Source organism: Chrysochloris asiatica, unplaced genomic scaffold (assembly GCF_000296735.1).
Source record: "Chrysochloris asiatica unplaced genomic scaffold, ChrAsi1.0 scaffold00054, whole genome shotgun sequence".
Taxonomy (NCBI): Eukaryota; Metazoa; Chordata; class Mammalia; order Afrosoricida; family Chrysochloridae; genus Chrysochloris; species Chrysochloris asiatica.
In genome coordinates, this window is record NW_006408572.1 from 5,724,882 (window position 1) to 5,750,742 (window position 25,861).

Genomic DNA, 25,861 nt, shown 5'->3' on the forward strand with positions numbered 1-25,861 from the left:
CTACGCTACCAGAGCTCCATATATATATATACAAAAGTACATATACGTATACATATATGCAGTCCTGGTGTGGCGCTGTGGTTTAATGCACTGGACTGCAATGTTGGTTTCAACTGCAAGGTTGGTGGTTCAAGCTCATTGCAAACCCTCCTTGCAAACCACTCCTTGCAAACCCTATGCAGGGTTGCTATGGGTTGAAACTGACTTGACGGCACTTAACAACTATATATATATATATATATATACACACACACATACACAGAAAGAGAGAGTGGCTCTAGAAGATTATCCCTGGACTGCGAATCACAAAGACTGCAGTTCAAGCCCACAAGTCATTCGTGGGAGAAAAATGAGACTTTCTGCTCCCACAAAGATTTACAGCTTTGGGAATCCCATACAGGGTCACTGTGAGTCGTAACAGATTCCACAGCACAGAACAGCATGTTAAGTGTCGTCGTCCAACCCATAGTGACTCTGAATAGGGTTTCTGAGGCTTATAAATTTTTGTGGGAACAGAACCACTGACCTTGTGGTTCTCAGTCCAGTGCTTTATTCTACGGAGCATAAACTATAAAAATCTAGAACTATAAATCAGTAAGAAAAAGGACAAATAACCCAGTAGAGAAAATGGGCAAAAGACATAGTGGCAGGCAATTTCCTGAAGAAGATACCCAAGCGAGCAATAAATGGAAGAGAGATGTTATGCAGCCTCTGTAATCAGGGAAATGCAAATTAAAACAACAATGAGATACCACTTCACACTCATCAGATTGACAACAATTAAAACGGCTGACGATACCAAGTGTTATTACAACTGTGAAGAATCAGGGACTCAGGCGCTGCTGCTGGTGGGAGTTTAAATTGGTAGATCCTCTTTGGAGAGCAAAATGGTAGTAGTTTGGAAAATGCTGTGTTGGTCCCAGTATTCTCCTTCGAGGCATACTCATAAACCCAAAAGAGAAACTCTGACTTGTGGACATGTAGTGACTCATGCAGTATCATAATCGACAAAAGCAGGAACGACCTCAGTGGCCATCCCTGGGAGATGCACAGAGGAAATGGGGTGTATTCATACTATGAAATTCTTGACCACAAATGAATGAATTGGGTTTCAAAAAGAAGGTAAGATTGAAGGAAAAAAGCGAGTTGTACGGAATGGTGTTGCTTCACTTCATTTATTAAAAGCACAAACAGGGCACTATATGTTGTTCATTTATACAAGTATGTGCAGGCAAAGGCAGAGAGGGAGTCCTAACAAATGCACAATAAAACGGGTTCCTGTGGGTGGAGTGAGGAATAAACAGGATCCCCTCACGAAAGAGGCCAGATCTGCCCTGCTATTATTGTACAAAGGGCAGTGATTGATGTCATCTCTCCCCCTCGCTTTCTCTCTCTCTTGAAAATATACCAAACATGAAATGTACAAACACTTTTATGATTTGGGATAGAGTAGGTTTTCCTGAGCAAAACATGAAATCCAGAAACCACTAAGAAAAAAATCAACAGATGTGACAGCATCAAATGAAGCAAAATGAAATGAAACTTCAGTATGGTGAGACTCCCCATAACAAAAGTTGGAAGAAAGATACAAGAAAGTATTGGGGACACATACAATAAAGGATCAATAGCCATGATCTATCAAAAGAAGACAAACACCCCGAAAGGAAGATACGCAAAAACTGCAGGCAGATAGATGAGTCCTAGGAAGAGAAAGACGGGAGCTAAGGAGAGCCATGGAAATGAGACAGAGAGAGGAAAATAGCTACAGAACTGAGCTTGGGTGAGAGGTGGATGGGAAGTACCAGGGATGCAGAGGGGACTCAAAAGAAAGATGGTTAGAAAGAGGGAAGCAGGGACACTTAGGGCAGGGCTGCTCGTGGGCGATGCTGGCCGGATGGGCGGTCAGGGTGGGGCCGGGGAAAGATGACCAGGCTGGGTTCTCAGGCGCTGGGCAGCTGGGGACATGGGGGAGGGGGTCCACATCAAAGGGTAGTTCCACCGGCAGCTGGTACCACCCTGTCCTTCCCAGCTGAGCTGGGCTTTGCCTTTTGATGTGTGCATGGGGGAGGGGTCGCTGAGCCCACTGGGCTGCTGCCCTGCCCACTCCCCACTCAACACTGGGCCCTTAATGCTGCCAGGTCAGCCAGCTGCCAGGTTTGTGGGATGGGCTTAGAGCGAGGGATGACTTGAGGCCCCTGAGGTAGGTTCAGAACCCAGGGAGTAATTCTCCCAACAGGTGAAGACTCTGTTTCCACTGCCCTGGTGCTTATGGGGGACAGAGAGACCTGTCTGGCCATACCTACAGCTCTCAACCTGGGAAATCCCAGCCCCATCCCAACACTTGACCAACCAGGTCTACCATGCCAATGGGAGACTGAGGTCCATAGTGATCTGGGGGTGTAGACATTGCCCAAGAAGAGGCTGGGCCCCATGCTTTCCCCTTGTTCCTGGAGCCTGCTGGAGGAGCTCCCAGCACTCCCTTCCCTTCCTCACAGTACTTCTGGCTGCTGGTCCTGTCCCGAGGGCTGGTGGGCATCGGCGAGGCCAGCTACTCCACCATCGCGCCCACCATCATTGGCGACCTCTTTACCAAGAACACGCGCACGCTCATGCTCTCCATCTTCTACTTTGCCATCCCGCTGGGCAGGTGAGCACCAGATGGCTCAGACTTTTGACCACTCCCTCACCCTGGAGTTTGGCAGGCAGATAGTCTCAGTTAACATGTGATGGTCAGCCTTGGAGGCGTTCTGGAACTATCACTGGCAGCTGACTGGGTGGTGAGGGTGGGTGACCTGCCTTGTAGACCAGCGAGTGTCTCTGCTAAACCTGACGGTTCCCTGTCTTGCCTGCAGTGGCCTGGGCTACATCACTGGCTCCAGCGTGAAGCAGGCGGCTGGAGACTGGCATTGGGCCTTGCGGGTAAGGCCTGGGTCCCTCCCACACAGGACCCCTTGAGTAGCCCTTGTTTACCTCCTCCTTGCAGAGATACAGGCTCACAGTTCAGCTGATGACACAGACCTGGCCTCCCAGCCGCCTACCTGGGTTCTAAGGACTCTGCCTTCTTGATTAGTTTAGGTGAAAATGTCAGGGAGCCCAGGTCTGAGGGGAGCCAACCCTTCCCTGCTCTTCTGAGCCCCCAGCCCTCTGAGGGCTAGAACCTTCCTCTCTGGGAGTCTCAGATTGAAAGGCAAAGGATTCTCTTCGTGTGTCAGGAAATTCCAATTCCACGGTGACGTGACGTTTCCTGTTTCTAGCCCTGGCACTGGGCTAGGATGAGGCTGGGACAAGACCCTGTGTGTGGGCCCCTAGGGTCTGGAGACACTTCCTGGACCCTTGTGAGGGTTTGGGGTGAGCTTGCCAAGGCCAGGACAGTGCAATCGGAGGAAACAGAGATCCCCAGTCTTGCGGAGTAGCGGAAGCTGGAGACAAAGTGTTTTTTCCTCAAAAGCAGGAAGGAAGTGGCCTCCGTGGAACTTATTGATGGGGCTAAAGGGGTTGTGGTATGCAGAGGAACTCCCTCATCTTGGGCTCCCAGGTCTTTTAGAAGTAGGAGCAGAGTCCCCTGTTCTCATAGCTGGTGTAGGGTTTGTGAATTGGAACCCAGGCTGCCAAGAACTCCCCCTCCATGCTGATGGAAGCCTGGGGACTTGGAAATTCTGTTCTTGACATTGGGCTGGGCACAGGGAAGACCCAAAGTAGCCCCAGAGTCCCTGATACTACATGGGTCCTCTCATGACCTAGTTGGTCTACTAGCTGGGAGTCTCATGTCTAGCCAGGCCCTTCCCATACCCCCAAAGGGTAAAAAGCTGCCTGCGGAACTTTCCTAGCACCAGGAGTCCTAGTGTGGTGCTGCGGGCTAAAGCGCTGGACTGCAAGGTTGGTTTGAACCGCGAGGTCGGTGGCTCAAGCTCACCAACAGCTCCTCAGAAACCCTAAACAGGGTCGCTATGAGTCAGAACTGACTCCATGGTGCTTAACAACAACAGGAGTTTGGACAGGACTTGAATCAATCTCCCTGCCTCCAGAACGTTCCTTTCTCTCCCAAGGCTGTCATCCCACTTGTCTGTCCGTGCAACCCTCTTCACCCATCCATTTTCATTCCGTTCTCTGACCACATCTCTATTGATTCTCCAGTCTTCTGTCTAGTTGTCCATCCATCGGACCATTTATCCCTCCCCTTCCCTCTATCCTGTCCCTGGTCTGAGCAGTTCACTTGGGGCCCCCCAGCTCCTTCCCTGACATCATCACCCCTAGTGCTCAGCAGGCCAGTCAGGAAGGCTGGTCAGACCCTAACCTAGAATAGGAATCTATTCTGTCCCTCAGAAGGCACAGCTCACCTGAGCCCCCTCCAAGTGTAGCAGAGACTAAGCCCCTTCTAAGTGTAGCAGAGACAAAGTCACCTGGGTCCTGGTGTCTTACCTTCTTGCTCCCTGGCCTGCCAGGTGTCCCCTGTCTTGGGCATGATCACAGGAACACTCATCCTTGTTCTGGTCCCAGCCACTAAGAGAGGACACGCAGACCAACTCGGGGGACAGCTAAAGGCACGCACCTCATGGCTCTGGGACATGAAGGCCTTGATCCGAAAGTGAGTTCTGAGGGAAAGAGGGAAGGGTGCTGAGATGAGGGGATCTCTTGCGGGGTAGCCCAACCAGCCCCCTCAACAAGACTCCCTGCCTAGGGGATCATTGCCCCTTTTGCCCACAGTACTCGTGATGGCATTTGGTCACTAGTATTATTCTTAAAGCCCAGAGTTTCCTGCAGCCTCAGCCCTCAGCCCCAGAGTCTGTAAGGGATTGCATTGGAGGGGTCTCTGCCCTTGGGGAAGATGGGAGCCTCTCCTGGCATCCTGCCCCAGCTCAGTGCCCTGCCCCGACCTCTCCCCAGCCGCAGCTACGTCTTTTCCTCCCTGGCCACGTCGGCTGTGTCCTTCGCCACAGGGGCCCTGGCCATGTGGATCCCACTCTACCTGCACCGTGCCCAAGTCGTGCAGAAGACGGCGGAGACCTGCAACAGTCCGCCCTGTGGGGCCAAGGACAGGTGGGGCCAGGCAGGACAGGTGGGCCAGGGTTGGTGAGGGACACCCCTGGACAGAAAAAGTACTACCCCTGCCCTTGCACACCAACCCCCCCCAACATGTGTCCCATAATCCTCTGTCCCCACAGCCTCATCTTTGGAGCCATAACCTGCTTCACGGGCTTCCTGGGCGTGGTCATCGGTGCAGGAGCCACGCGCTGGTGCCGTCTGCGGACTCAGCGGGCTGACCCGCTGGTGTGTGCAGTGGGAATGCTGGGTTCTGCCATCTTCATCTGCCTGATCTTCGTGGCCGCCAAGAGCAGCATTGTGGGGGCCTATGTGAGTCGCAGTGGAGGCCCCAGGGGGACAGTTTGGATTTTTTGAGGTTCCAGGGCATTGTTCTGCCCAGGCCTGGGGCTCTGGGAACCCTTCTAGAACTGTGGACATGGCCTGGGGGTCTCTGGATCATTCAAAGTTGCTCATCAGCATGATTTTCAGGAGTTGCAGACCCCAGGGAAGGGTGGATGGCTTTTGGAGGGCTCCCAGCAGACTGGGGCACCAGGCTTAACTCTGGTCTCTCCTGGACAGATCTGTATCTTTGTGGGGGAGACGCTGCTATTTTCTAACTGGGCTATCACAGCAGACATCCTCATGGTGAGTGGGAGGTCATGCTGACCTTGGGAATGGGGGTGGGGTGGGGGGAGGTAGTTGAGGGACAAATGGAGAGGTAAGGGACTTGTCAGGGCTTACAGGGGTTAGGGAGAAGATGACATGTAGGGAAGATGACCCTGGAGGCAGGGAGGGGGCCAGGAGGTAAGAGATTTGGGAGGTGTATCAGGGCACAGGGCTGAGGAGGCAGAGGGATGAGAAGTGGGGGCTGGTGGGGAAGGGAATGTCTTGAGGCTCAGGTTTGTGGCTGGGAGGCTGGCAGTGCCAGGCTGGCACTGAAATGGTGCTGCCAGGGCTCCTCCCCCAGAGTCTGTGCTTCAGCCACCCTCCCACCCCCAGCCTAGCCTAGGTCCCGGACCGGCAGCCGGGGACTGTGGCCGCCAGAGCCAGGCGCCCCTGCCCGAGTGCCTGCGGCTGGGGCCGGGTAGACAGAGGCGTCTTCACAAGGCCAACAATGGGCTCCAGACCAGCCGGACAGGGACAAAGGACTGTCTGAGCGACCCGCAGGGGTTTGTCTCTCTGGGTGGAGATGGGAGCAGCCTGGGAGGAGCCAGGAGGGGCCCTAGTGATTTGTGGCAGTCTGGGGGGGATAGTGAGGGACACCTGGTCCTGTCCTTGGGATCTTCCAAGTCAGGGTCAGGAGAGGCAAGTACAAGTGCTTACAGGTGGGAAGTGGGAGCAGCCAAGGGGAGAAAGGGCGCCTTCCTAGGAGGCCCCTAAAGATGCTCAGGTCTGGTGTTACGATATCTGATGACCCAGAAGAGGGGCATCTGCTACTCAGTCCTCCACTCCAAGAATCTGCTGTCCGCACCCCGGTTTCCCTGAGCCGCCTCTTTTCCCCACCAGCCCATGGGTGGGGGTGGGGGATTTGACTCCGCTCTGTGCGCAGCAAAGGGTCAGGAGAGGTGACGTCAGGAGAGGTGACAGCGGGGGCAGGGATCACTGCACATCGAGCCATCTGAATCCAGTGCCCTGCCTCCAGCAGCTGACAGGGTCTGGGTCCCAGGGAAATCATGTCCCATTTTATTAAGTGTCACATCCAAATGACTAATTATTGCTGGAAATGGGGCCACGTCATTTCATCTGATCCAGGTCTCTTCCCCACAGCCACCAGGGTGCCTTTGGGGGGTGGCTATTCTGACTGGTCATAAAAATCGGGGCCCCCCGGCAGGCTTGGGGGGGGTCTCTGAACAAATGAGGCAGCTGAAGCAAAGGGCAAGGGGGCTGGCTCCTTTGTCACCAGCCCCTTGAGTCTGAATGTGGCTGCTCAGCTCTGGAACTGCAGTCCTGGGTCAGAGTCGGCTTGGTCTGATGAGGGTGCTTGGGGGACCTGCTCTTCTGGGGTCCAGTAGCTCTTGGTGTTCTGAGAGGGCGGCGGCACTCATGGATTCAAGAGGAAGGTCTTCCAGGCAGGAACTTCATGGCTCCAATCCTGGTCTTCCTGGAGCGGGGACCAGATGGGCAGAAGACAAGCTGCTCAGAGGCAGCCTTCTAGCCCTAGATCTGCTGTTCTCCATGTCTGGTTCATCTGGAACTTGGGCCATGAGTTGTGAGCAGCCCCCAAGAGCCAAGTGCAGAACAAGGGGAGGATGGAGTCGGTTGGGGAGGTAGTTCTACCCATGCTTGAAGGCACAGGCACCCCAAGTTTCAAAGAGCCCCCACTAAAGGCCTGCACTGACAGGTGTCAGAGTGAACCCAAATTGTTTTCCCCTTGGCTGGCTTGGGGGCAAGGGCAGTAAAGGTTTCCACCTGTGAGCTGCAGGGGTGGGACCCATGAGGAGTTGGCTTGGGGCCGGTGGTCTGTGTGGAAGTGTTCAGGAGGCACCAAGGCTCTGGGCCTGAGGCCTGGAGGTGGTAACTGAAGCTGCCAGTGGGTGAGATATGGCTCTGGGGAGGAGGGGCTAATGGAGAGTGTGGACAGTAAAAGTAAAGTGAGAACCCAGGAGAGAGAGGTGTCAAGACAAGGCACGAGTGGGTCTGAGGGTGTGGATGAGGCCAGGTGGGTTGACCTGGCTCCACTGGCCGCTGACCTAACCACCTCTTCCACAGTATGTGGTCATCCCCACCCGCCGGGCCACTGCTGTAGCCCTGCAGAGCTTCACCTCCCACCTGCTGGGGGATGCTGGAAGCCCCTACCTCATTGGCTTTGTGAGTATCCAGGGAGTGGGGCTGGCCTGGGCAGTGGGGGGACTTTAGGTGGAGACTCTGCCTGACACATCCTCCTAACCCTGCAGATCTCGGACCTGATCCGTCAGAGCACCAAGGACTCCCCACTCTGGGAGTTTCTGAGCCTGGGGTACGCCCTCATGCTCTGCCCCTTCGTCGTGGTCCTGGGTGGCATGTTCTTCCTCGCCACGGCCCTCTTCTTCCTCAGTGACCGTGCCAAGGCTGAGCAGCAGTGAGTGGGGGCGGGGCTGGACCTGTTGCATTCTGTCCCCTGGGGTGGATTGGGGGGCATTAAAGTGATTTACTCTAGGCTGGTGTGGGTAACCTTGCTGGTGGGGAATGGGGCCCCACCTTTGCCACAGACTACATCCCAAGCCTTCCAGGCCTTGTGAGACTGCCCCCAGCCACAGCCCCACAATCAGCCTGGTGTATAGAAGGCTGTTGTGGTAAAGTTTCTGTAGAGCTAGTGGTTGGCATGGAGTCCTGGTGTGGTGCTGTAGAATCAACACCGGCCTGCTAACCACAAGGTCGGCAGTTCAAACCCACCAACTGCTCCTTGGAAACCCCAGACAGGGTCTTTATGAGTTGGAACCGACTTGATGGCACTTAACAATCAGTGGTTGTCATAGCTTCATAGTAGGGGCCCCTCCCCTTTCTTTTTCTCTCATTTTCTGACTTCTTTCTCCTTTCCTTTTTACTCCTCTCTTTCTGTCTCTCCCAACCCCTGGGCTCTCCCATCTCCCCCTGGGGCTGACGAGGTCCCTGCCCAGAACTTCCGGTCAGCAGGCCCCCGAGACGCGACATACCACAGCAGTGCCTGGGCCCGGCCCTCGCTGACCTGCCACCCTGACCCCCGCCCGTCTCTCCCCCAGGGTGAACCAACTGATGATGCCGCCCGCATCTGTGAAGGTCTGAGGCGGTGAGTGTGGGCCAGGGAGGCCCCTGGTGCAGAGGGACAGACCTTATGGAGGGGTCCAAAACCTGAGCCAGCTGCCATCTAGTTGATTCTGATTGTGCAAGGGTGACATGCAAATTCGTGAAGTGTTCCATATTTTTATTTTTGGAGTCCTGCTGTGGCACTGTGGTTTAATGCGCTGGACTGCACAGCTGGTTTGAACCACAAGGTCAGTGGTTTGAGCTCACCAGCCTTTCCTCAGAAACCCTAAACAGGGTCGCTATGGGTTGGAACCAACTCGATGGCATTTAGCAGATTCTGACTCATGAGAATGCCATTTCTGTCAGAGTAGAAGTATGTTCAGTAGGGTTTTTCATGGGTGACTTTTTGGAAGTGGATCACCAGGCCTTTCTTTCAAGTGCCACAGAGGGACTTGAACCTCAGCCTTTCAGTTAGCAGCAAGCACATGAATCATTTCTACCTCCTAGTGGCATTGTAGAAGCACTGGACAGCTAATCGCAAAGTTAGTGGTCCAACCCCACCAGCTGCTCCATGGGAGACAGGCGACACTTTCTGTTTCCCATAAAGATTTCGTCTCAGGGACCCTCTCTATTGGATAGCAGTGGGTTTGTTTTTTGGTGGGAGGGGTAGGATGCTGTTAGAGCAGAGTGTCACTGAGCTGTGGGACTTACTCTGGAAGTGGTGTCACCCGCTCTAAGCACATCCCACCAGCTCTGTGGCTGACCCTTCCTCCAGAACTCATCACCTAGGGAGGGAAAGCAGGCTCCTTCTTCGTGGCTCAGGTCCCTCTTCTTTCCCTACAACGACTCGGGGCCCAGGACAGGCCAGGAACACCTTGCTTAGGGAGGACCAGAAAGGAGCCCTTCTGTTCCCCTAGACGGCCCAGGGCCGACTCTGGTTTTCTGACCTCTTGGGGCTACTGGCTTCTAGCAGCACAAGATCCCAGTTAGCTATTTGCTCACTTCCCTTCCCTGCCTCAAAAACTATGGAAAATGCCGGAGCAAAGCCCTGGAATGGTCCTTCCCAAAGACCCCACCTCTGACCTCTGACCCCTCCTCCCAGATGCCGTTGGGACAATGAAGAACCCAGACTCCTACGTAGTCTAGGAGGTGTCCTCCAGCATCCGGACCCTTCTGGGCTGTCCCAGAGCTTTCTGGGTGACCCAAGGCTGAGCACCAACCCTCTCTGGTCTGGGACTGCGGAGTGGCTCTGGCTCCGAGAAGACGCAGTGTCCTCGGTTAACCTGGAAGGCTGCACTTGCTGGAGTCACACAGTCGGACAGATGCCTAGCCCTGGATTTGGGCTACAGGGCCCCTGGGGCCAAGGGAGACGACAACCTCAAATGGTGGTATCGGGACTGTCTGGCCTGTCACCGACGTATGTCATCTTGGGCACGTCCCTGCCCTGCCTGGACCAGGGGCCCAGAGGGCTGGACTTTCCCACGCAGCTTGAAGACCCAACAACCTCTGGACCATACAGAGAAGACATGGCCCAGGCCTCGGGGAGGTGGTGCAGGCTCTGAGGCTCACCACTGTGGGGGTGTCGGACTCCGTCTAGTGAGCAGAGCTGGGCACCCAGGTCACTGGGCTGTCTCCATACCCACCAGCTCACTCTGGAGAACACTGGTCACCAGTCTGGTGGTCTCCCAGGTGGGCACCATCCTTGGACAGAGTTGGCATCGCCAGGGGTGAAGGCCCTGGTGGCAGCGACACATCACCTCTGTACCTGGGCTCAAGGTGACAGCCAGGCTATTCTTTGGGGGTGTGTGTGTGTGGGTCTATCCACCTCTGCAGGACTCCCTAGAGCACTTCTGTCCACTTCTCCCTCCTAGCCCTCTCCCTCCCCAGGCTAGGCTGGGTTTTTCCAGTGGCAGAGCCCAAGGGACCATTCCCAGAATTCATGGGGCAGTAGCCAGGTCGCTGGCGGCCAAAGGAAGCAGCCATCCATCAAACTTTGTGCCCCAGTGATGAGCTTGGTGGAGGTGGAGACTCACCGCCGATGGGGCTGTATCAGGACCACCTCAACACGCCTTGGCTGCTGCCTCCACAATGTCTGCTCCACAACTCCCCCTGGTGGGCCAGGTTTTCACTCAGCTTATCACCCACTCACTGGCACACACCCCTCCTGTGCTGTGGTCAACTTCCCAGGGACCTCCAGCCTCCATGGTGAAGCCTATTCCCCCGCCCCTTGTTCCCTGCACATCTGCTGGAACCTAGGGGGCTTATGGTCAGGGCACCCCTTATTGCCAGTAAGACACCCCAAGAGCCAGCTTGGACAATGCTCTCTTCAGCCCTTAGTTACCTACCAGCTGGCCCTAGCTTCAGTGGTGTGAGCTAGAATTCCCACTCCCCTCTAAGCCCTGGGGCACTCTGGGGGCCCTGGCAAGGGGGTGGTATCCCCCAGGTCCCAGCCTGGCCTCCACCTCTGCCGCTACCCTGGCTGGGGCCCCAGCAATGTTTTCTTGTTGTACAAGAACCAGGTCCTAGTGCTGCCTCTTCCTTCCGGAAGCCAAACTGCTCCTTTATTTTTTAGAGCTGCTGATTGTGAATCTCAGAGTCTTAAGAAAAGCCAAATATATTCCTCTTGTAAATGAATAAACCTATTTAAATCACACCCTGCTGGCTTCTGAACAGCCTAGGGGAGCCTCAGGGGTGGGGATTATGAGTGGTCCACACTGCCACAAGGCAGCTACATACCTCCAATGATGACTTGTGTGCAAGCCTGGGTTCTGGGCCCACAGAATGGGGAGCCAAAGTCCTAGTCTTGCAGAACCAGATACCGTAGGTTCTGACTCACGATACCCTCCTGTGTATCAGGGTAGAACTGGGCTCCATCTTTCAATGCCTGATGTTTTCAGAAGCAAATTGCCTTTCTTCTGAGGTAACTCAAGGTAGAACTGAACCTCCACAATCTTTTGGTTAGCAGCTGAATGTTTAACTGCTTGGGCCATCCAGGGATATCAGAGCCCCAGAGAACAGATGCAGGACCTCCAGGCTGACAGAGACCCCTCCCTTAGTACCAAAAGGGAATGATAGCATAGATTTCGATGTGTTTATTAAAATTATGGTGAAAAAAATAGGAGTCTCTAATCTAGTGGAGGCAGGCGCTGGGCAGCAGGGCATGTGGTTAGGGCATATCCCCTGTCTTCAGGTGCACCTTCTTCTTGGTCCCACTCCGGAGAAGGCTGGGGCTCCCATTGGCCATGGACAGCCTTGTCTTTTTCCGTGGCGGGGTGGGCTCTAGTGACTTGGCTGAGGCCCCCTTCTGAGGCTTCTTACCAGCAGGCTCTGTGGCAGGGGTGCCATTCCTCTGGGATAGCTTCTGCTGTTTCTTCTGAAGCTTTGGAGTCTTGGCAGGGGCACTAGGGCTCTCAGTGGGGGCGGCAGAAGTGCTGGGGCCTGTGCTGGGGGTGTTGGCGGTAGGACTCTTGGCGGCAGGCTTTCCATCTGCCTGGGACTGGGCTGAGGCCTTGGCCCTCTTCCGGTGCCTCCTCCTCTTGCCTGAGCTGGGGGGCTGGTTTTCACTGGTGGCCACTGGCTTGGCATCTTGCTCTGTGGTGGCTTCCGGCTTGCGTTTCTTGCGCTTCTTGGTCTCTGGCAAGAATCCCTTCTTCTTCCGCTTCATGCTAACAGGACTCTGGGGGTCACTGGGGGTTTCCTTGGCATCCTTCTTCTCAGACTTGGGGCGCCTGGGAAGAAGTAAGCAGGGTGAGAGCAGCAAGGGCAGGAGTGACCCTCACTCCCAAGGACGTATGGGACCCAAGCCGCCCTCCTGAGGTGTGGGAGCTCCTCCCTGGCCGTACTGGACTCCCAGGAACTTCATGGCCTGCCAGTAGAGGTCGTAGAGGCGGCTGGAGCCGACTGAGTGTGCCCCCTGCTGCAGGCTCTCCTGGAGGCTCTGCTGGAGGCTCTTCAGCAGGGCCAGGATGGCGGTCAGGTCCACGGTCAGCTTCTGTGGAGGGGTGAGAGGCTGAGGTGCAGAGGCGAGGGGGACAGAGCCCAGGCTACTGGTGACTAATGGACGGCCCGCCCCTTTCAGAGCCCTTCATCTCTGGGAACAGAAACTCACTCTCAGAGGCCCTTCTCTTGCTAGCCTGGTCCAAGGCCTGACCCTGCTTCCTCACTTCCCACTCACCCTGCCTCCCTCAGCAATGGTTCTGGCCACCCATCCCTGAGGGCACAATGATGAAATCACTGGGGTGCCAAGGTCCTCCGGCTTCCCCTGCTGCCATGCATAACGGGCTGTTTGGAAACCCTTTACCTCCCAGGGCACGTCGTCCTGGTTTCCTTCTACCACCCGAGCATGGCTTCTGCTCTGCTGCCCTGGAGCCCTCGCCCCCACAGCCAGCACCTCCAGGCAAGCTCATGCCCTGGGCGTCACCAGTCTCTCAACCCTCCTCTCTGGGTCAGACTGGAGAGAACAAAATCCTCATCTGCAGCAGTCTCTGGACCCCACCCTGATGACCCATGAGCACCTCAAACTCAACAACTCCTTCTCCCAGACTGGGAAACCTGGAGCCAGGCTGGGCTTCCTCCTCCCACTCTCTCCAAGCCTTCCTTCTAGTCCCTTCACAGCATTCTTGCTGGAGCAGGGCAATACCACAAGCTCTCAGCTCACCCCAGCCAGATCCTGGCAGAGCTCTTCTCGCCTCCCCATGCACCCAGATAAGCCAGCCCTTCTGCCTCACCTGGAGCTGGGTGGTCTTGAGGAGAGTAATCAGTAACTCCAAGGAGGACAGCTCCAACTGCTGTTCAGGCTTGGTCTGTGCTGTCCCCAGTGCCCGCAGGTTCTAGGGAGAAGGCAGCAAGGTGAGGAGGTGCTTCCTCTTCTTCCCCACGCGGGGACTGGCACCATGAAGGAGACACGCCTTCCTGTCCCCTAGACCCTAAAGAACCCCTCCCAGTTACCTCTGTGACCTTCGCCAGGACCTGGCTGATCAGCTGCTCCCACTCCGAGTCCGTGAACAATTGTTTCAGCTCCCCCATGGATAGGGACTTCTGGAGCAGCAGGCAGTCCTGGGCCTGGGGTGGGGGTGGGGGTTAGGGGGTGTTGTCACTAGACGTCTCAGCAAGGAAAGCCAAGACTTAGGGAGCCACTGGGGGGAACCTCAGAGCTGGTAGGCACTTAACAAGGCCAGGACACCTCCAGGCCGTGGCTGAGGGTAGCCTGCTGCTCTGGGTCCAGCCTGCCTAGGTTGTCCCTGATGTTCTGGGCTCAGCAACCATCTACCCTGTCCCCTCTTCTGTGCCAGGGCTCCGAGAGATGCACGGGCTCCCACTGCAGAGGTGGGAACTGGGTTCCCTTAACAGCTCAGCGCCATCTTCCTCCAGCCTCCCTTCCCTCCTTGTCCCACTCCCACACCAGAGCAGACATAGCCAGGGGCCTCCTGGGTAGGAGCTAGAAGGACCTACCTCCCTCTCAGCCACTCTTATACCTAAGCAGTGCCACCAGCCCCTACAGGGAGCACACAAGGTCAGGAGGGAAGGGGTGATCCCACATCCTCAACCTCTTGGCCTGGATTAGGGCCAGAAAGCCCCTTACCTGCTGGCGGGGCCGCACTGGGCCCGTCACATGCTGGACCATGATGGATAGCAGGTTCTTACAGAGTACCTGGGGGGGAGGTGATAGGGTAGTAAGGGGGGCTGCACTAGGTAGGCCCCAGGGGCAGGGCTGGCCCCCACACTCACCGGATGCCGGCAGAAGAGGCTGAGGAACATGGGGACGGTGAGTGAACTGTTCCGCTTGGTCAGGAAGGAGCTCAGTGCTGCTGAGTACACCACCGTCACACGTTCCAAATCCAAGCAGCTGGTTGCCTAGGTCAGGTGAGAAAGAGTTGATGTGGGGTCCCTGGTACACAGCAGAGCCTGGGCTGCCTTTAGAAGGCCCTGGCAAAGTCACAATCTCGATTCACCATTTGTGAAATGGGCACACGGAGCTAGGCCTGTTGGCTAGGGCTGCCTGGACCCATTCTTCCTCCAGCTCTCCTGGCCAGGCCTGCTCACCTCGGGGCTTGTGGCCTTGGTGCTGGCTTTCTGCTTCTTTGGGGTCTTGACAGGCAGCACGCTGGCTGTGTTACCCTTCAAAACCCGGAGCAGGTAGAGGGAGGCGTTGAAATAGTAGAAGGCAATGGAGGAGTCGGCCTGGCGGCCAGCTTGCTGCACCAGCCGCTCCACCTGGGCATGCAGCGCCTCCACGTGGTTGCCGACATCATGGCAGTAATGACGGGCACGGCATAGGTGGTGCCTGGGGGGGGAAGAGGGCAGAGCGGCTCAGAAATGTCCAGACAGGTAACCCTGAGGTGTTGGGAACCTCAACTCCTTATCACAGATGAGAAAACAAGAAACCCTAAGGTGGCCGACGAAGGCCTGCGGATATGCTCTGAGATCGTGTGGGCAAACTGAGAGAAAAAGGGCTGCATGGGTTCAAGCTAAATCATGGGCTAAAAGTCCTCCATCAGTCCAGACCTCTCACCTGAACCTGCCTCTCTTGAGTTAGTGGTCTTTGAGCCCTGTGTGCCCTAAACCCCGAGGGGTCCTTTGGGGCTGGGGGAAAAGGGGATGAAGAAAAACTCTTGCAAACTGGATTTTGACAAAACAGACGTTGGGGAGGAGTATTTGAGAGTGTCATTAGGAGTGGGCACAGATGAAGTGTTGGGGTCAACACTGCCAACCACATACCACCCCCTAATGCTTCCTATAAATGCGTTGGTGGCATCTAGGCCTTTGTGTCCCCCACCACCCGAGGTCTGGGTCGGCTTCCTGCCTTGTCTCTCTCCAGATGCCTACAGTCACCCCCTGGCTGGGTTTCCCTTCCAAATCCTTCTCCCCACACAGTAGCCTGTGGTTGAATAGGTAGATTAGCCCCGGGCCCCACATGCAAGTGTTTGCTGACAAGGCCTCTGGGGCTCCCAAGGGCTGTCAGGGCCAGTGAGCACAAGGCCTCTCCTGCCACCTTACTGGCCTGCCGTCCAGTGCTCCTGACTGGCCCCTATTGGAGATGGCCCCTTTCTGCTCTGCCTGTACCCTCCTGGCCTGACCAACAACCGTCCACCGTCTGGCCCTGCCGTCACTCCTCTGGGGGCCTTCCCAGGAACCTCAATACTGGCTATGTATCCCCAGTAGTACCACTGTCTCCTATCGGTGGACGCCGGGCCTCCATTAGAGAGGCGTCAGGGGAATGGGTGGGCAGCGTGTGCGTGACTGAGTGACGGGCCGCGCTCACGTGAAGATGCGGGCCGTCTTGTGCAGGAGGTCCTGCTCTTGCTTGGAGCTGCTGGTGCGCATGCTGCGTCGGATGATGGTCAGCAGCGGCTCGAGTAGCTCCAGGACCAGAGGGTTCTCAGGCTGCTTGGTCACCAACACCTCCACCAGGTCCAGCACCTGTGGTAGGAAGGGCGGGCTAAGTGCAGTGCTGAGGCAGGTTCACAGGCAGGAAGGCAGGGGCTGGGTGGACACTGGGCAGCTCTAGGCTCACTCTGATCTGGAAGTCCCGCCGGAGCGCCTTCTCCTTCTGCAGCTTGTTCTCCTCCTGCTGCTTTGCCTGCATGCGCAGCTTCTGCTCGGCAAAGAGGCTCGCGAGGTTCTGGTCCAGGGCCATCATGGCCTCGTCTCCCAGCTCCTCTTCTTCCTCGTCCTCGCAGTCCACTCCGCCCTGAGGGACAGATGCCCAGCCATGAGACCGGTGCCCTGTGGGTGGGCTGACAGACAGGCCCTCCAGGAAGCTCCTTGTCCGGTTCCTGCTCACCAGCGCCTTCCCTGCTTGCAGCACCGCCATCAGCTGCTCCCGAAAGCCCTGGTCCACGTCCCTGTCCCGTGCCTCTTCATCACTCTCCTCCTCGTCCTCCTCATCGCTCCCATCCTCCTCGTCCTCCTCGCTGTCTGAAGTGTCCCTGTCTTTGTTCTGTGGGTGGTAGGTGTGTCAGGCCTCCCTGAGGCTCGCCTCGCTCTCCCCTCCCCGCCACTGCTGGCCCCTCACTGCACCTTTTCAGCCTTTGTCTTCTGTGGCTCGTCCTCAGAGTCATCTGTGACAATCACATTGTCGTCCTCGTCCTGGTTCTTATCAGGATTCAGCACCTGGGGAAGACGTCCACATTGGTAACCATCTGCTGTCTGCCCCTCAAACCACTGGGCCCTCTTGGCCACATCCCTGACTGGCCTCTGCCATGGGCTTCTATTTCAGGGAAGAAGCCCGTCCCAGAGCCTGCCTTAGCCTAGCTGCCTGCTTCCTGAAGCTCTGGAGGCCTGTGACCTCTTCTCAGGACTCCCCCTCTACCTGCCCCCAGAAACAGACTTTGAGGGCTGAAAACTCCACCACCCCTGAGGCCTGTTTCTCTAAGTAGAGAAATCGTGCCCTCTCTGCAGAACTGGGGTGTGGTCGGCTGATCCAGCCTAGTGCTCCAAGATCCCAACTCACGTCCAGGATTAGCTGGAGAGCACGTGGAGTCAAATGGGAGCAGACATGGCCGAACACGCTGCGGGCCACCTGGCGCATCAGGTGGCTGGGCTGGGCCAACAAGGACAGCAGGATCTCCACCAGGACCTCCACCCATGGCGGCTCCTGGGAGTCTGCAAGGAAGAAGGGGGCTGAGCCCAGCTCTATACCAGGTCCCTGTGTGCAGGGGACACAGTTGCCCCCCCACCCCCATCCCAGGGGTGAGGACTCACCAACAGCCTTGGAGCGGGTCCGGCGGGGCTTTGCGTCCAGGCTCTTCTCGATGCAGGTCTGGATGTCCCCAAGGAGGTCGCAGCTCTCTGCAGGGGACTGTGGACAGGCAGGGTGGGAATCAAGGGCCAGGTCCCCCTTCTAGGCTGTGCTGAGCCAGGCAGGGGACGAGGCAAGTGAAAGCAGCTGGTGCCAGAGGCCTACAACACTACAATGACCAGCTAGCTGCCTTGGCTGGATAGCCCCTTTACCTCTAACAGAGATGCTAAAATGTAAAAATCAGGTCTAGGGTGCAGCATAGGATGTGGCCTCTAGCAGGGACATGACACGTTTCTGCTGTTTGCAGCCAATCTGTGTACTGCAATGGCAGCTCCAGGAACCACACACGGCAGCCAGCCCCTTGGGTTGGTAAAGCCCACGGGGGAGGTTCCGTGGGACAGCAGACTCCGATCTCTACGTTTCAATCCCAGCTAAGAACTGTGCAGCCTATAAAGCTGCTTGACCTCTCTGGGTCTTTTTCTCCACCCACTAAGCTCGGGAAAGAAGTGTCAGCCTCACAGCTGTGGGGTATCACTAAGAGCAGGTGCTGCCTGCCAAGCGCCGGTCCGGGGAGGGAGTAGTTTCTCCTTGCCTGGGTCAGACAGGAAACCTTCCAATTACAGCAACCCTGCGTCCTTCAGGCCACCATACCTTCAAGAGGTGGATGCCCACCAGGAGCAGCAGGTGCTGGAAGGCCATGGCCTTGACCTCTGCAGAGCGAGTCTCCAGTGCCTTCAGAGTCTGCAGCATCCTAGGAGGAGGTGGGCGTGTTCTCAGGGCACTGCGGCCAACGGCAGACCTGAGAGTCCCACCCACCCCATGGAAACGCCCCTCTGTCCCTAACTCACCGGTCCCAGGCTTGGCGCTGCTGCACAGTGAAGGGTGTCACGGGAGCCACGTTGTGGTTTTGGTTCAGCAGTGTGTCTGTGAACTGCACCAGGCGGTTGGTCCACGACTGCCTGCCTGAGGTCTGGCCTGGTACCTGCTTGACCTGTGTGCTGAGAGCCTGCAGCAGACTGGATGAAAGGGGGGCGGGGGGACTGGGTTACCAGGTGCCTGCCCCTCCTCCATTGACCTACTGCAACTCAGCGGTCTGCTGCAGTTCTTAAAGACTACCTCCCCAGCTGCCCACGCCTACCTGAAGAAGGCACTGCAGACCACCTCTCGGGTGCGGCTCTCCAAGGGGAAGGAGGGACGGTGCTGTGTCTCAGGGATCTGGGATGTGGGCTTCTTGGTTTCAAAGAACGAATGGAACAAACAGAACCTGGGAGATGGAAGGCCATCAGCTTGAGCCTCGGACAGTGTCATCCATTCCCCAGGTCCCTCTCCTTGGATGGTACCACTGGACATGCTGCCAGGAGAGGAAGCTGCTCTGCTCTGGGCACAACATACAGGGGCCTGAGGCAGCCAGGTGATGAAAGAAAGGCGCATTGCTCCAGTGTGAACCTGGCTCAGCCAGAGTTAGGCAGAGAACAGAGGCCTTATCTGGAAACAAGGGTATGTGGTCCGCGCAAAGTCACACCTTTGCTTCTGCAGAAAGAGGCACCCTCTAGGGACAGGTGAGGATTCAATGGGTGCCTGGCACAGCACAAATAAAGGTGTTAGGAAAAGGTTGCCTATGTGACAGAGCTTACGGGAGCTTTCTCGGACCATGGGCCCCACACTTTCCTTACAGGCCTGGGGAGTTTCTCCAAATCCCCTGAGCCCAAGGGGGTCCAAACTAGGACAAGGTAGCCGTCCCACTTCCTGTTGGGAGTGGTGCTCGGCATATCACACACCTGGCTATCTCCTCAACCATGGCCTCCTCCTTCTCCACCTGGGAGTTGTCCACAATGCTGACCAGGCGAAGGACGATCCACTTCCGCAGCCGGAACACAGCCCGCTCAGGCCTGGGGGTAGAAGGTCATTTAGAAGGAGTAATACAAGGCACCTGCTGACCCATCTTAGAGACAGGACACCAGAGATCACTGGCCTCCTGTCCCGTCCCATGGTGTGCAACCCCAACATCCTGGGAGGGAGAAGTCAGGCCTTCTGGCTCTGTAGGCCTTTCCCGCTAGCCCACTCACACATGGGTGGAAGCATCCTGGTTCTTCTTCTGGTTGCTGGTGCTGAAGTCAACCAGAGACTCCAGCTTGGGCTGCAGAAACATGTCCTGCAGCCAGGTCACGTAGCTCTTGAGGGCGCTGGGATTCAGCAACTGCACAACCCTCCAGAAAGTGGGCACCACAGGGTGGCCCTGGTTGGTGACGGAGGAGAAGGCCACTAGCATGGCTAGCTGCTGCTCAGGGTCATCCCGGCAGCCCTCCAGGAAAGCATTCACATACTCATCCATCTCTGGGGCAAACTTGAACTGGGCCGGGAGCTGCAAGGGGCAGGGTTATGCTAGTAGAAGGTCCAGCTGTGGGACTGCCTGCCCAGAGCTCAGCCCCATCAGTCTCTTCTGCAATAGGCTGAACCAAGGCTCAGCAAGGCCCCATCCTGAGCACCCAGCCTAGCTGAGCCTAGAATCCTCTCCACCCCACTGTCTTGCAGAAGTTCCCTATTGTTCTAGCACATCTGCCCCCTCCAGCCTCCACACCTCTGACTCAGAAGACCCCTCCTTCCCACCTCTCCTGGGAGCCAGCCAGGCACTTTTCCTGGCCTGAGGCATAGGAGCAGCAGTCGGGCCCATCAAATCGACCTGCCATCTGCCAGCACTGTGTCATCCTGGGACTCAAACACTAACACCACACTGTGCTGGCACCAAGCTGCATGCTTTCACACAGTGGTCTTTTCAAATCTTAACAACCCTTTGAGCGTGACCACTCCTACTGCCATCTCATAGAGAAAGAGATGAGGCACAAAAAGAGCCAGGAAGGAACTCTCAGGATCAGAGATCTTGTAGGTTGTGGACCCAGCCGGTTCTGCTGCCCACCAGGCCCTTAACTACACAGCCCAATACATTCTGAGCCCTCTCTCTGGCCATGGAATGGGAATGGCAGCAATCTGAAACAAGTTGTGATTAAACGAGACAAGAGCAAACGCAATAGCGCTTACTGCATAGACCACACACTGTTTTAAGGATCCACTCAATCTTCCCAAATACCTGATGAGGAAATAAAAGTACTGGTGGTCTCCTTTTATAGAAAAAGTAACAGGCAACATGTGCAAAGTCACTCAGCTAGGAAGAGGTGGAGGCAGGATTCTACCACATCATTCTCAGGTTGAGTACCTAGCCTGAGGCACATGTCAAGTGCTCAAAACACCACCAGTAATGACTGTGATCAATACTAACTCCAGCCAGGGGTGAAGGGTGGTCTGTACCTTCCTCTGTTGGGGGGCCTTCAGAGAAGGGCCTTTGACAAAACTTCACTCAAAGGAGGAGAGGTGAGGGGGTTCAGCCCATTCATTTTACCCAGAGGGAAGGGACACTTAGGTCCCAGGCCCCTGCCAACAGCAGCTATGCTTACTTAATTCAAGGCTAGCATCACTGAGGCAGGCAGGCAGCCCCTTGATGCCAGAGCCAAGAGCAGCCCTTTTGCCAGCAACCTATCTGTTTCCCAGCCCTTGCTGGCAGTGTTGAGCCAGACGAGGGGGCACGCACCTTAGCAGTAACCAAATGTTCCCCGTAAAGCCGGATCACGTCTCCCCGCATCACTAGCTGCAGCTGTTTCTTAGATAGCAGAGGCAGGGATGCACCCAGCAGGCGGAAACACAGGAAGCTAAGGGGTGTGGGACAGAGCCCGTTCAGAGCCTTCACCCCCACCCCCCACCGGGCCCACCCCAGCTTAGCAAACAGGGAGAGGGAGTCCAGAGAGGGTCAGTGCTGTACGCACTTGGCCGGTAGGAACTGCTTCTTTAGCAGTCCTTGTTCCAGAACCTCATTCCAGAACCGTGGGAACTTGTTCTCCTGAAGTGCCAGGCGTAGCAGGTCCAACGCCACAGCAGGCAGCTTGCGCTCCTTCTTCACAGAGGCAGCAACTATCTTCAGCACGTCTACTAGCCTGGGGAGGAGGGCACAGGGGACTCAGCGGCACTGCCCAACAGACCATGGGCAGGGGCTGCTCCGGGCCCCACCTTCTGCTCACCTAGGAATATTCTCATCTGAGAACAGGTCAACTTGTCCCATCAGTTTCTCGAGCTTTGCAGGCACCTTCCGCTGGGCTAAGAGGAAGAGCCCCAGAAACTCAGGGGAGCTGAGCACAGCACCCAAGTCAGCTTTGAGCACCTTGGGCAGGATTTCCTTTAACATGGCCTCTGGGACCTGGGGGTGGGAGACAGGTTAAGTGAGGGTGCTGGTCCCTCCATGGTGCCACCTGCCAGGCTCTCACGAAGGTCCCAGCATAGCAACAGCCACAAACCACCTTGCAGGGTATTTCAGAAATCCAAATGCCGAAGTCCCAGGAAGATGGATCTTAATAAGCATCCTGCGGACATGAACTGGCCTGGGGCCAACCCCTTCAATGACTCCGTTTCAGAGGGGAACTGGGCTCCATGTGGTCCCCAATGGCTGTGATCTTTCAGACCACACTGCCAAGCTTTTCTTTCAAGGCACCTCTGAGAAGATTTGAACTGTCAACCTTTTGGTTAGTAACTGAGCAACACCCAAGACATTCTTCAGAGAACTAGCCTGTTTCTTATATAAGAAGCCCTAAGCTGAAAACAGATGGGAGAGCTGGGATTAGAACCCAGGTTTTTCCGGCTCTGAGGCTAGGATGCGCAGAAACCATGACAGCCTCTTGCCTCTGCTCAGTCCAGAGGTGGCAAGGGGTTCTTGGTGTTAGCCTGCCTCCTTTCCCAAATGAGGGCAGTGGACGCTCGCTCTTAAGGGGCCAACCTTGCCCCACACAAGGATGCCAAACGTGTATGTACTTGTCAAGTCCAGGCACTGTTCTAGAGCTGCACTGTTCAGTATGGTGGCTGCCAACCACAGGTGGCTGCAAACACTTGAAATGTGACGAATCGGAAGAGGGATGTGTTGCAGGTGTGAAATACACTGAATTTATGACAAGTGGACCGTAAAGATCTCAACTATCTTTTGGTTTTCACATTGATTGTTGCATCCTAGAACAATCATACTCTAAGATGCATAAAGTTAACAGAAATATACCATTAAAACTTATTCCAAACATGTTTCTTTTTGCTTCATGATGCAGTTCCCAGAAAAACTGAAATGATGCTCTGCAGCATCCCTGTGTATTTCTATCACACAGTGCTGCTTAGCAGTCTCAATATTTCTAGAGTAGGAGTACTACCCAAGGTCCCACAGCTAGTGAGCCCATACCTCAGAGAGGATGTCCACCAGGGCCTTCTGGGGCTGCTCCTGTAAGTGGTTGTGGTGCTGGGCCAGGACCTGTAGCAGCTTCACCGACTTCAACAGTGCCTCCTGGTCCTGGAATCCACAGAGGAGCAGACGGTATGAGCAAGGCATGCTGCTGACCCCCACCGCTCCTCCCAAGCCAGGCATTATGCCACAGGGCCTTTGGTCCAAAGTTCTTACCTTCACAAGCCGGCCTGACTGAAAGAAGGCTAGTACCCCAAAAAGGTGTGCAAAGAGAGCAGGTCTCAGCATCGCCTAGGTACAGGTAAGAAGAGTTCAGCGTTCCTCTTCCCCCTTTTGCTATCCACCTCCCTCCTCGCTCCAGGTTGCTGGCCTCCCTGGGCCACCCAGTCTTACCTTCTTCATCTTTTGCAGGTCATACTTTTCTTGGATTTGCTCTAGGATGCTACATAAGGGGATGTCTTCAAAAGACTGTAACAGCTGCCAAGAGGGAGAGGGCTTAGAGTGTAACAGACCACAATCTCTTTTCCCTTCTCCTTTAGACGGCTGCTGAGAGGCTCTGGGTCCCTGATACCAGCCCAAGGATGCCTCTGAAGTAGTTCATTTGGCTTCCATACATAGAATACTGCTGACCACAGGGAGCGGAGCCTTGACTTGCCTTCCTGCTCCACTCCAGGCTTCAGAAAATACTCCCCCTGATCTCTACATTGCTTAACTGAGATTTCCCCAAAGACTTCTCTGAGTACCCTCCCCCTAAAACCAAGAGATCTAGGTTCCTTAGAGGATGGCTTAGTCATCTGGATGTCTTGAATCTCGAAAGTTCATTTCTTCCACTAAATGTACTCAAGGGGCCACTCCACCCGTGTCCCAAAAAGCAAACAAGCTCAACTTCTCCCTTGAGCTTCTTTGAAGCTAAGTCTTTGCTCACATCCTTTCCTTAGATCCACGTGGTGCCTCATCCCCCAGGCGGACTTTAGATACCCCCTTCCCAACCTCTGTCTCTGACACCCCTATCCAGACAGCTAAGGCATCTGACCCTTTCTGGGCTCCATAGGAGCCACCACCTCACCTGTGCCAAGGCCAGGCTGTAGCAGGGCCGGGCGGTCTCTCGCCCCACTCCGAGTCCAGTGATCAGCCGCTTCAGAGCATAATTCATCTCGGATCCCTGCAGAGCCAAGGACGAACGTCGTGGGACCCGTGACACGAGTCGGCTCGCGCCCACGGCCCGGAGATCCGCGTGGCCCCGAGCCCCAGCAGCATACCTTTGGCCGCGTGCGCAGATACTCCAGCAGCTTCTCCGTGGCCTTCAACCGCGTCTCCTGCTCCGGCTTTGCAATGTCCCAGAAGAAGTCCAAGAACTCGCGGCTGTGCTGCAACAAGTCATGGCGATCGGTAGACGGGACACCGCTCTTGGTCGCCTCTCCGGGAGACACGGGCTCAACGATTTCGGAACACTCCATCTCCGCCATGCTCCACGAACACGTGAGCTCTGAAGACTGCCTCTTCCAGGTCAGGTCCCGACGCATGCGCACTGGATTGGGTCTGTGAGGACGAGAACTGACGAGGCCTGTGAAGGCCGGGGCCGGGGCCGGGGCGGGGCCAGGGGCGGAGCGGCCGTCTCTGCTCTGTCACCTCGTGGTGCGGTGTCTCTCCAAACTCGTTCCCACCTAGTCTCCCAGGGCAGCTGAGACACCAATGCTGACTTATCTGAGAGCCCATCTCGGCAAACGAATCCAAGAGAAGAAAATCGATCCATGTAGTCCCAGAGTGATCCCTGCGCCCCGAAAATTTAGCCACTTGTCTTACAATCACTGAGCTCCTACTGTGTGCTGGGCACAATATTAAAATTGTGGGCACAAAGCCACTGCTGTCATCGATTTCCTTTCTAGTGGAGGAGAAAACGGATGAACAAGTAACGAAATGCATTTTCAAAGATCATTATGGTAAAGGAAACGGAAGAGCTAACGGGGAGATTTTCAATTACTTTCCCCAGCACTTAATACGACTTTATGTTTTTAGATCGTATTTATTGTTAGGTTCCATTGAGTAGGTTACGACTCAGAATGACACTGTGTAGGGTATCCAAAACTGTAAATATTCATGGGAGCAGAGAAACTCATCTTCCTCTTGCTGGTGGGCTCGAACCGGGGACCCTGTGATTAGCAGTCCAATGCTTATCATACAGCACCACCAGTGACAACATTGTTTCCCGTATTATCCTCTTTTATTCCCATGATACATTTGTTAATATTATATTAGAGTTCACTGTTTGTATTTTTCAGTCTCATTGGTTTTGGCAAGTGCAGGTCATGTGTCCACCATTATTACAGTATCATACAGAATGATTGCAATTCATTAAATTTGCTGTTTTCCACCGATTCATCCCCACCCTTCCTCTGATCCCCTTTGCAAACATTCATCTTTTTACTGCCTCTATAATTTTTTCTTTTCCAGAAGGTCATATGACTCGAGGAACATAGTATGTCGCTTTCTCAGACTGGCTTCTTTCACTTACTGCTGTGCATTTCCGGTTCCTACATGTCTCTATTGCTGAATAATGTGTACATTCAAACCAATGTTGAAGCACATAAATGCATCAACTATTGAAAACATTGCAATTAAAAATAGAAATTCAATAGGTACTAAGATACTGATGGGAGAGGGTGGCCAGGAAGACATCCACCAAGAGAAGACACTTGGAGCCCCCAGTGGAAAGTTAGAAGGGAAGACACAGCGCCTACAAAAGTCCCAAGGCTGCATGGGTGAAGTTGAAGAAATCTAGCAGGACCTCAGGCTGGGATCAGGAGTTTGGATTTGATCCTGAGTGTAATGGGAAGTCATTAGAGGAGATTTACATTTTGAAAAGATTATCCCTGAAGCAGCACTGAAGATGGACTGTAGGAAGGCAAAGATAGAAACAGGAAGACCAGTTAGAAACAATAGTAGATTGGGCCTGGATAATATGAGAACATTGTGGCACTGTGAAATAAAGCACTGGACCGCAAGGTGGGCTTGAACCAGAGTTGGCTATTCAAACTCACCAGTCACTGCTTGGAAACCTTATACAAGGTCACTACGAGTCAGAGCTGACTCAACAGCACTTAACAAACAAAAACAACAAATATGAGAACAGGTCA

The 25,861-nt window shown here is 55.2% G+C and overlaps 2 protein-coding genes across 2 annotated transcripts in view; one reads left to right on the forward strand and one right to left on the reverse strand.

The window, feature by feature from the left end:
* SPNS2 (spinster homolog 2 (Drosophila)) overlaps positions 1 to 8,763 on the forward strand; it is a 34,422-nt gene extending 25,659 nt beyond the window's left edge. Inside the window, exons 5-13 of the mRNA XM_006863476.1 lie at positions 2,496 to 2,647; positions 2,853 to 2,919; positions 4,443 to 4,585; positions 4,885 to 5,037; positions 5,163 to 5,352; positions 5,602 to 5,667; positions 7,732 to 7,830; positions 7,917 to 8,080; positions 8,721 to 8,763. Coding sequence (XP_006863538.1) covers positions 2,496 to 2,647; positions 2,853 to 2,919; positions 4,443 to 4,585; positions 4,885 to 5,037; positions 5,163 to 5,352; positions 5,602 to 5,667; positions 7,732 to 7,830; positions 7,917 to 8,080; positions 8,721 to 8,763 — 1,077 coding nt within the window. The remainder of the gene's footprint in view (positions 1 to 2,495; positions 2,648 to 2,852; positions 2,920 to 4,442; positions 4,586 to 4,884; positions 5,038 to 5,162; positions 5,353 to 5,601; positions 5,668 to 7,731; positions 7,831 to 7,916; positions 8,081 to 8,720) is intronic.
* Positions 8,764 to 11,285: 2,522 nt separating this feature from the next.
* Positions 11,286 to 24,184, reverse strand: MYBBP1A (MYB binding protein (P160) 1a). Its single transcript, XM_006863280.1, has 27 exons — positions 23,987 to 24,184; positions 23,794 to 23,889; positions 23,121 to 23,204; positions 22,944 to 23,018; positions 22,728 to 22,835; positions 21,532 to 21,707; positions 21,280 to 21,447; positions 21,048 to 21,165; positions 19,531 to 19,826; positions 19,243 to 19,353; positions 18,603 to 18,728; positions 18,313 to 18,480; positions 18,116 to 18,215; positions 17,428 to 17,524; positions 17,177 to 17,328; positions 16,744 to 16,836; positions 16,508 to 16,663; positions 16,238 to 16,414; positions 15,986 to 16,143; positions 14,767 to 15,007; positions 14,452 to 14,577; positions 14,306 to 14,374; positions 13,672 to 13,779; positions 13,452 to 13,553; positions 12,567 to 12,715; positions 11,921 to 12,452; positions 11,286 to 11,321 (listed from the first exon to the last, which is right to left on the reverse strand). Exons 1-27 carry the CDS (start codon positions 24,182 to 24,184, stop codon positions 11,286 to 11,288), a joined length of 4,020 nt encoding a protein of 1,339 aa, XP_006863342.1.
* Between the last annotated feature and the right edge of the window lie 1,677 nt (positions 24,185 to 25,861).

Bases quoted from the DNA above. Each gene is read 5' to 3' on its own strand.
- MYBBP1A (XM_006863280.1), bottom strand. From the start codon at position 24,184: ATGGAGTGTTCCGAAATCGTTGAGCCCGTGTCTCCCGGAGAGGCGACC. The intron at 16,664-16,743 runs GTGCAGTGAGGG...TACCACCCACAG, and splicing joins AGAAGACAAAGGCTGAAAAG to AACAAAGACAGGGACACTTC. The intron at 14,578-14,766 runs GTGAGCAGGCCT...CACCTGACCTAG, and splicing joins CCAAGGCCACAAGCCCCGAG to GCAACCAGCTGCTTGGATTT.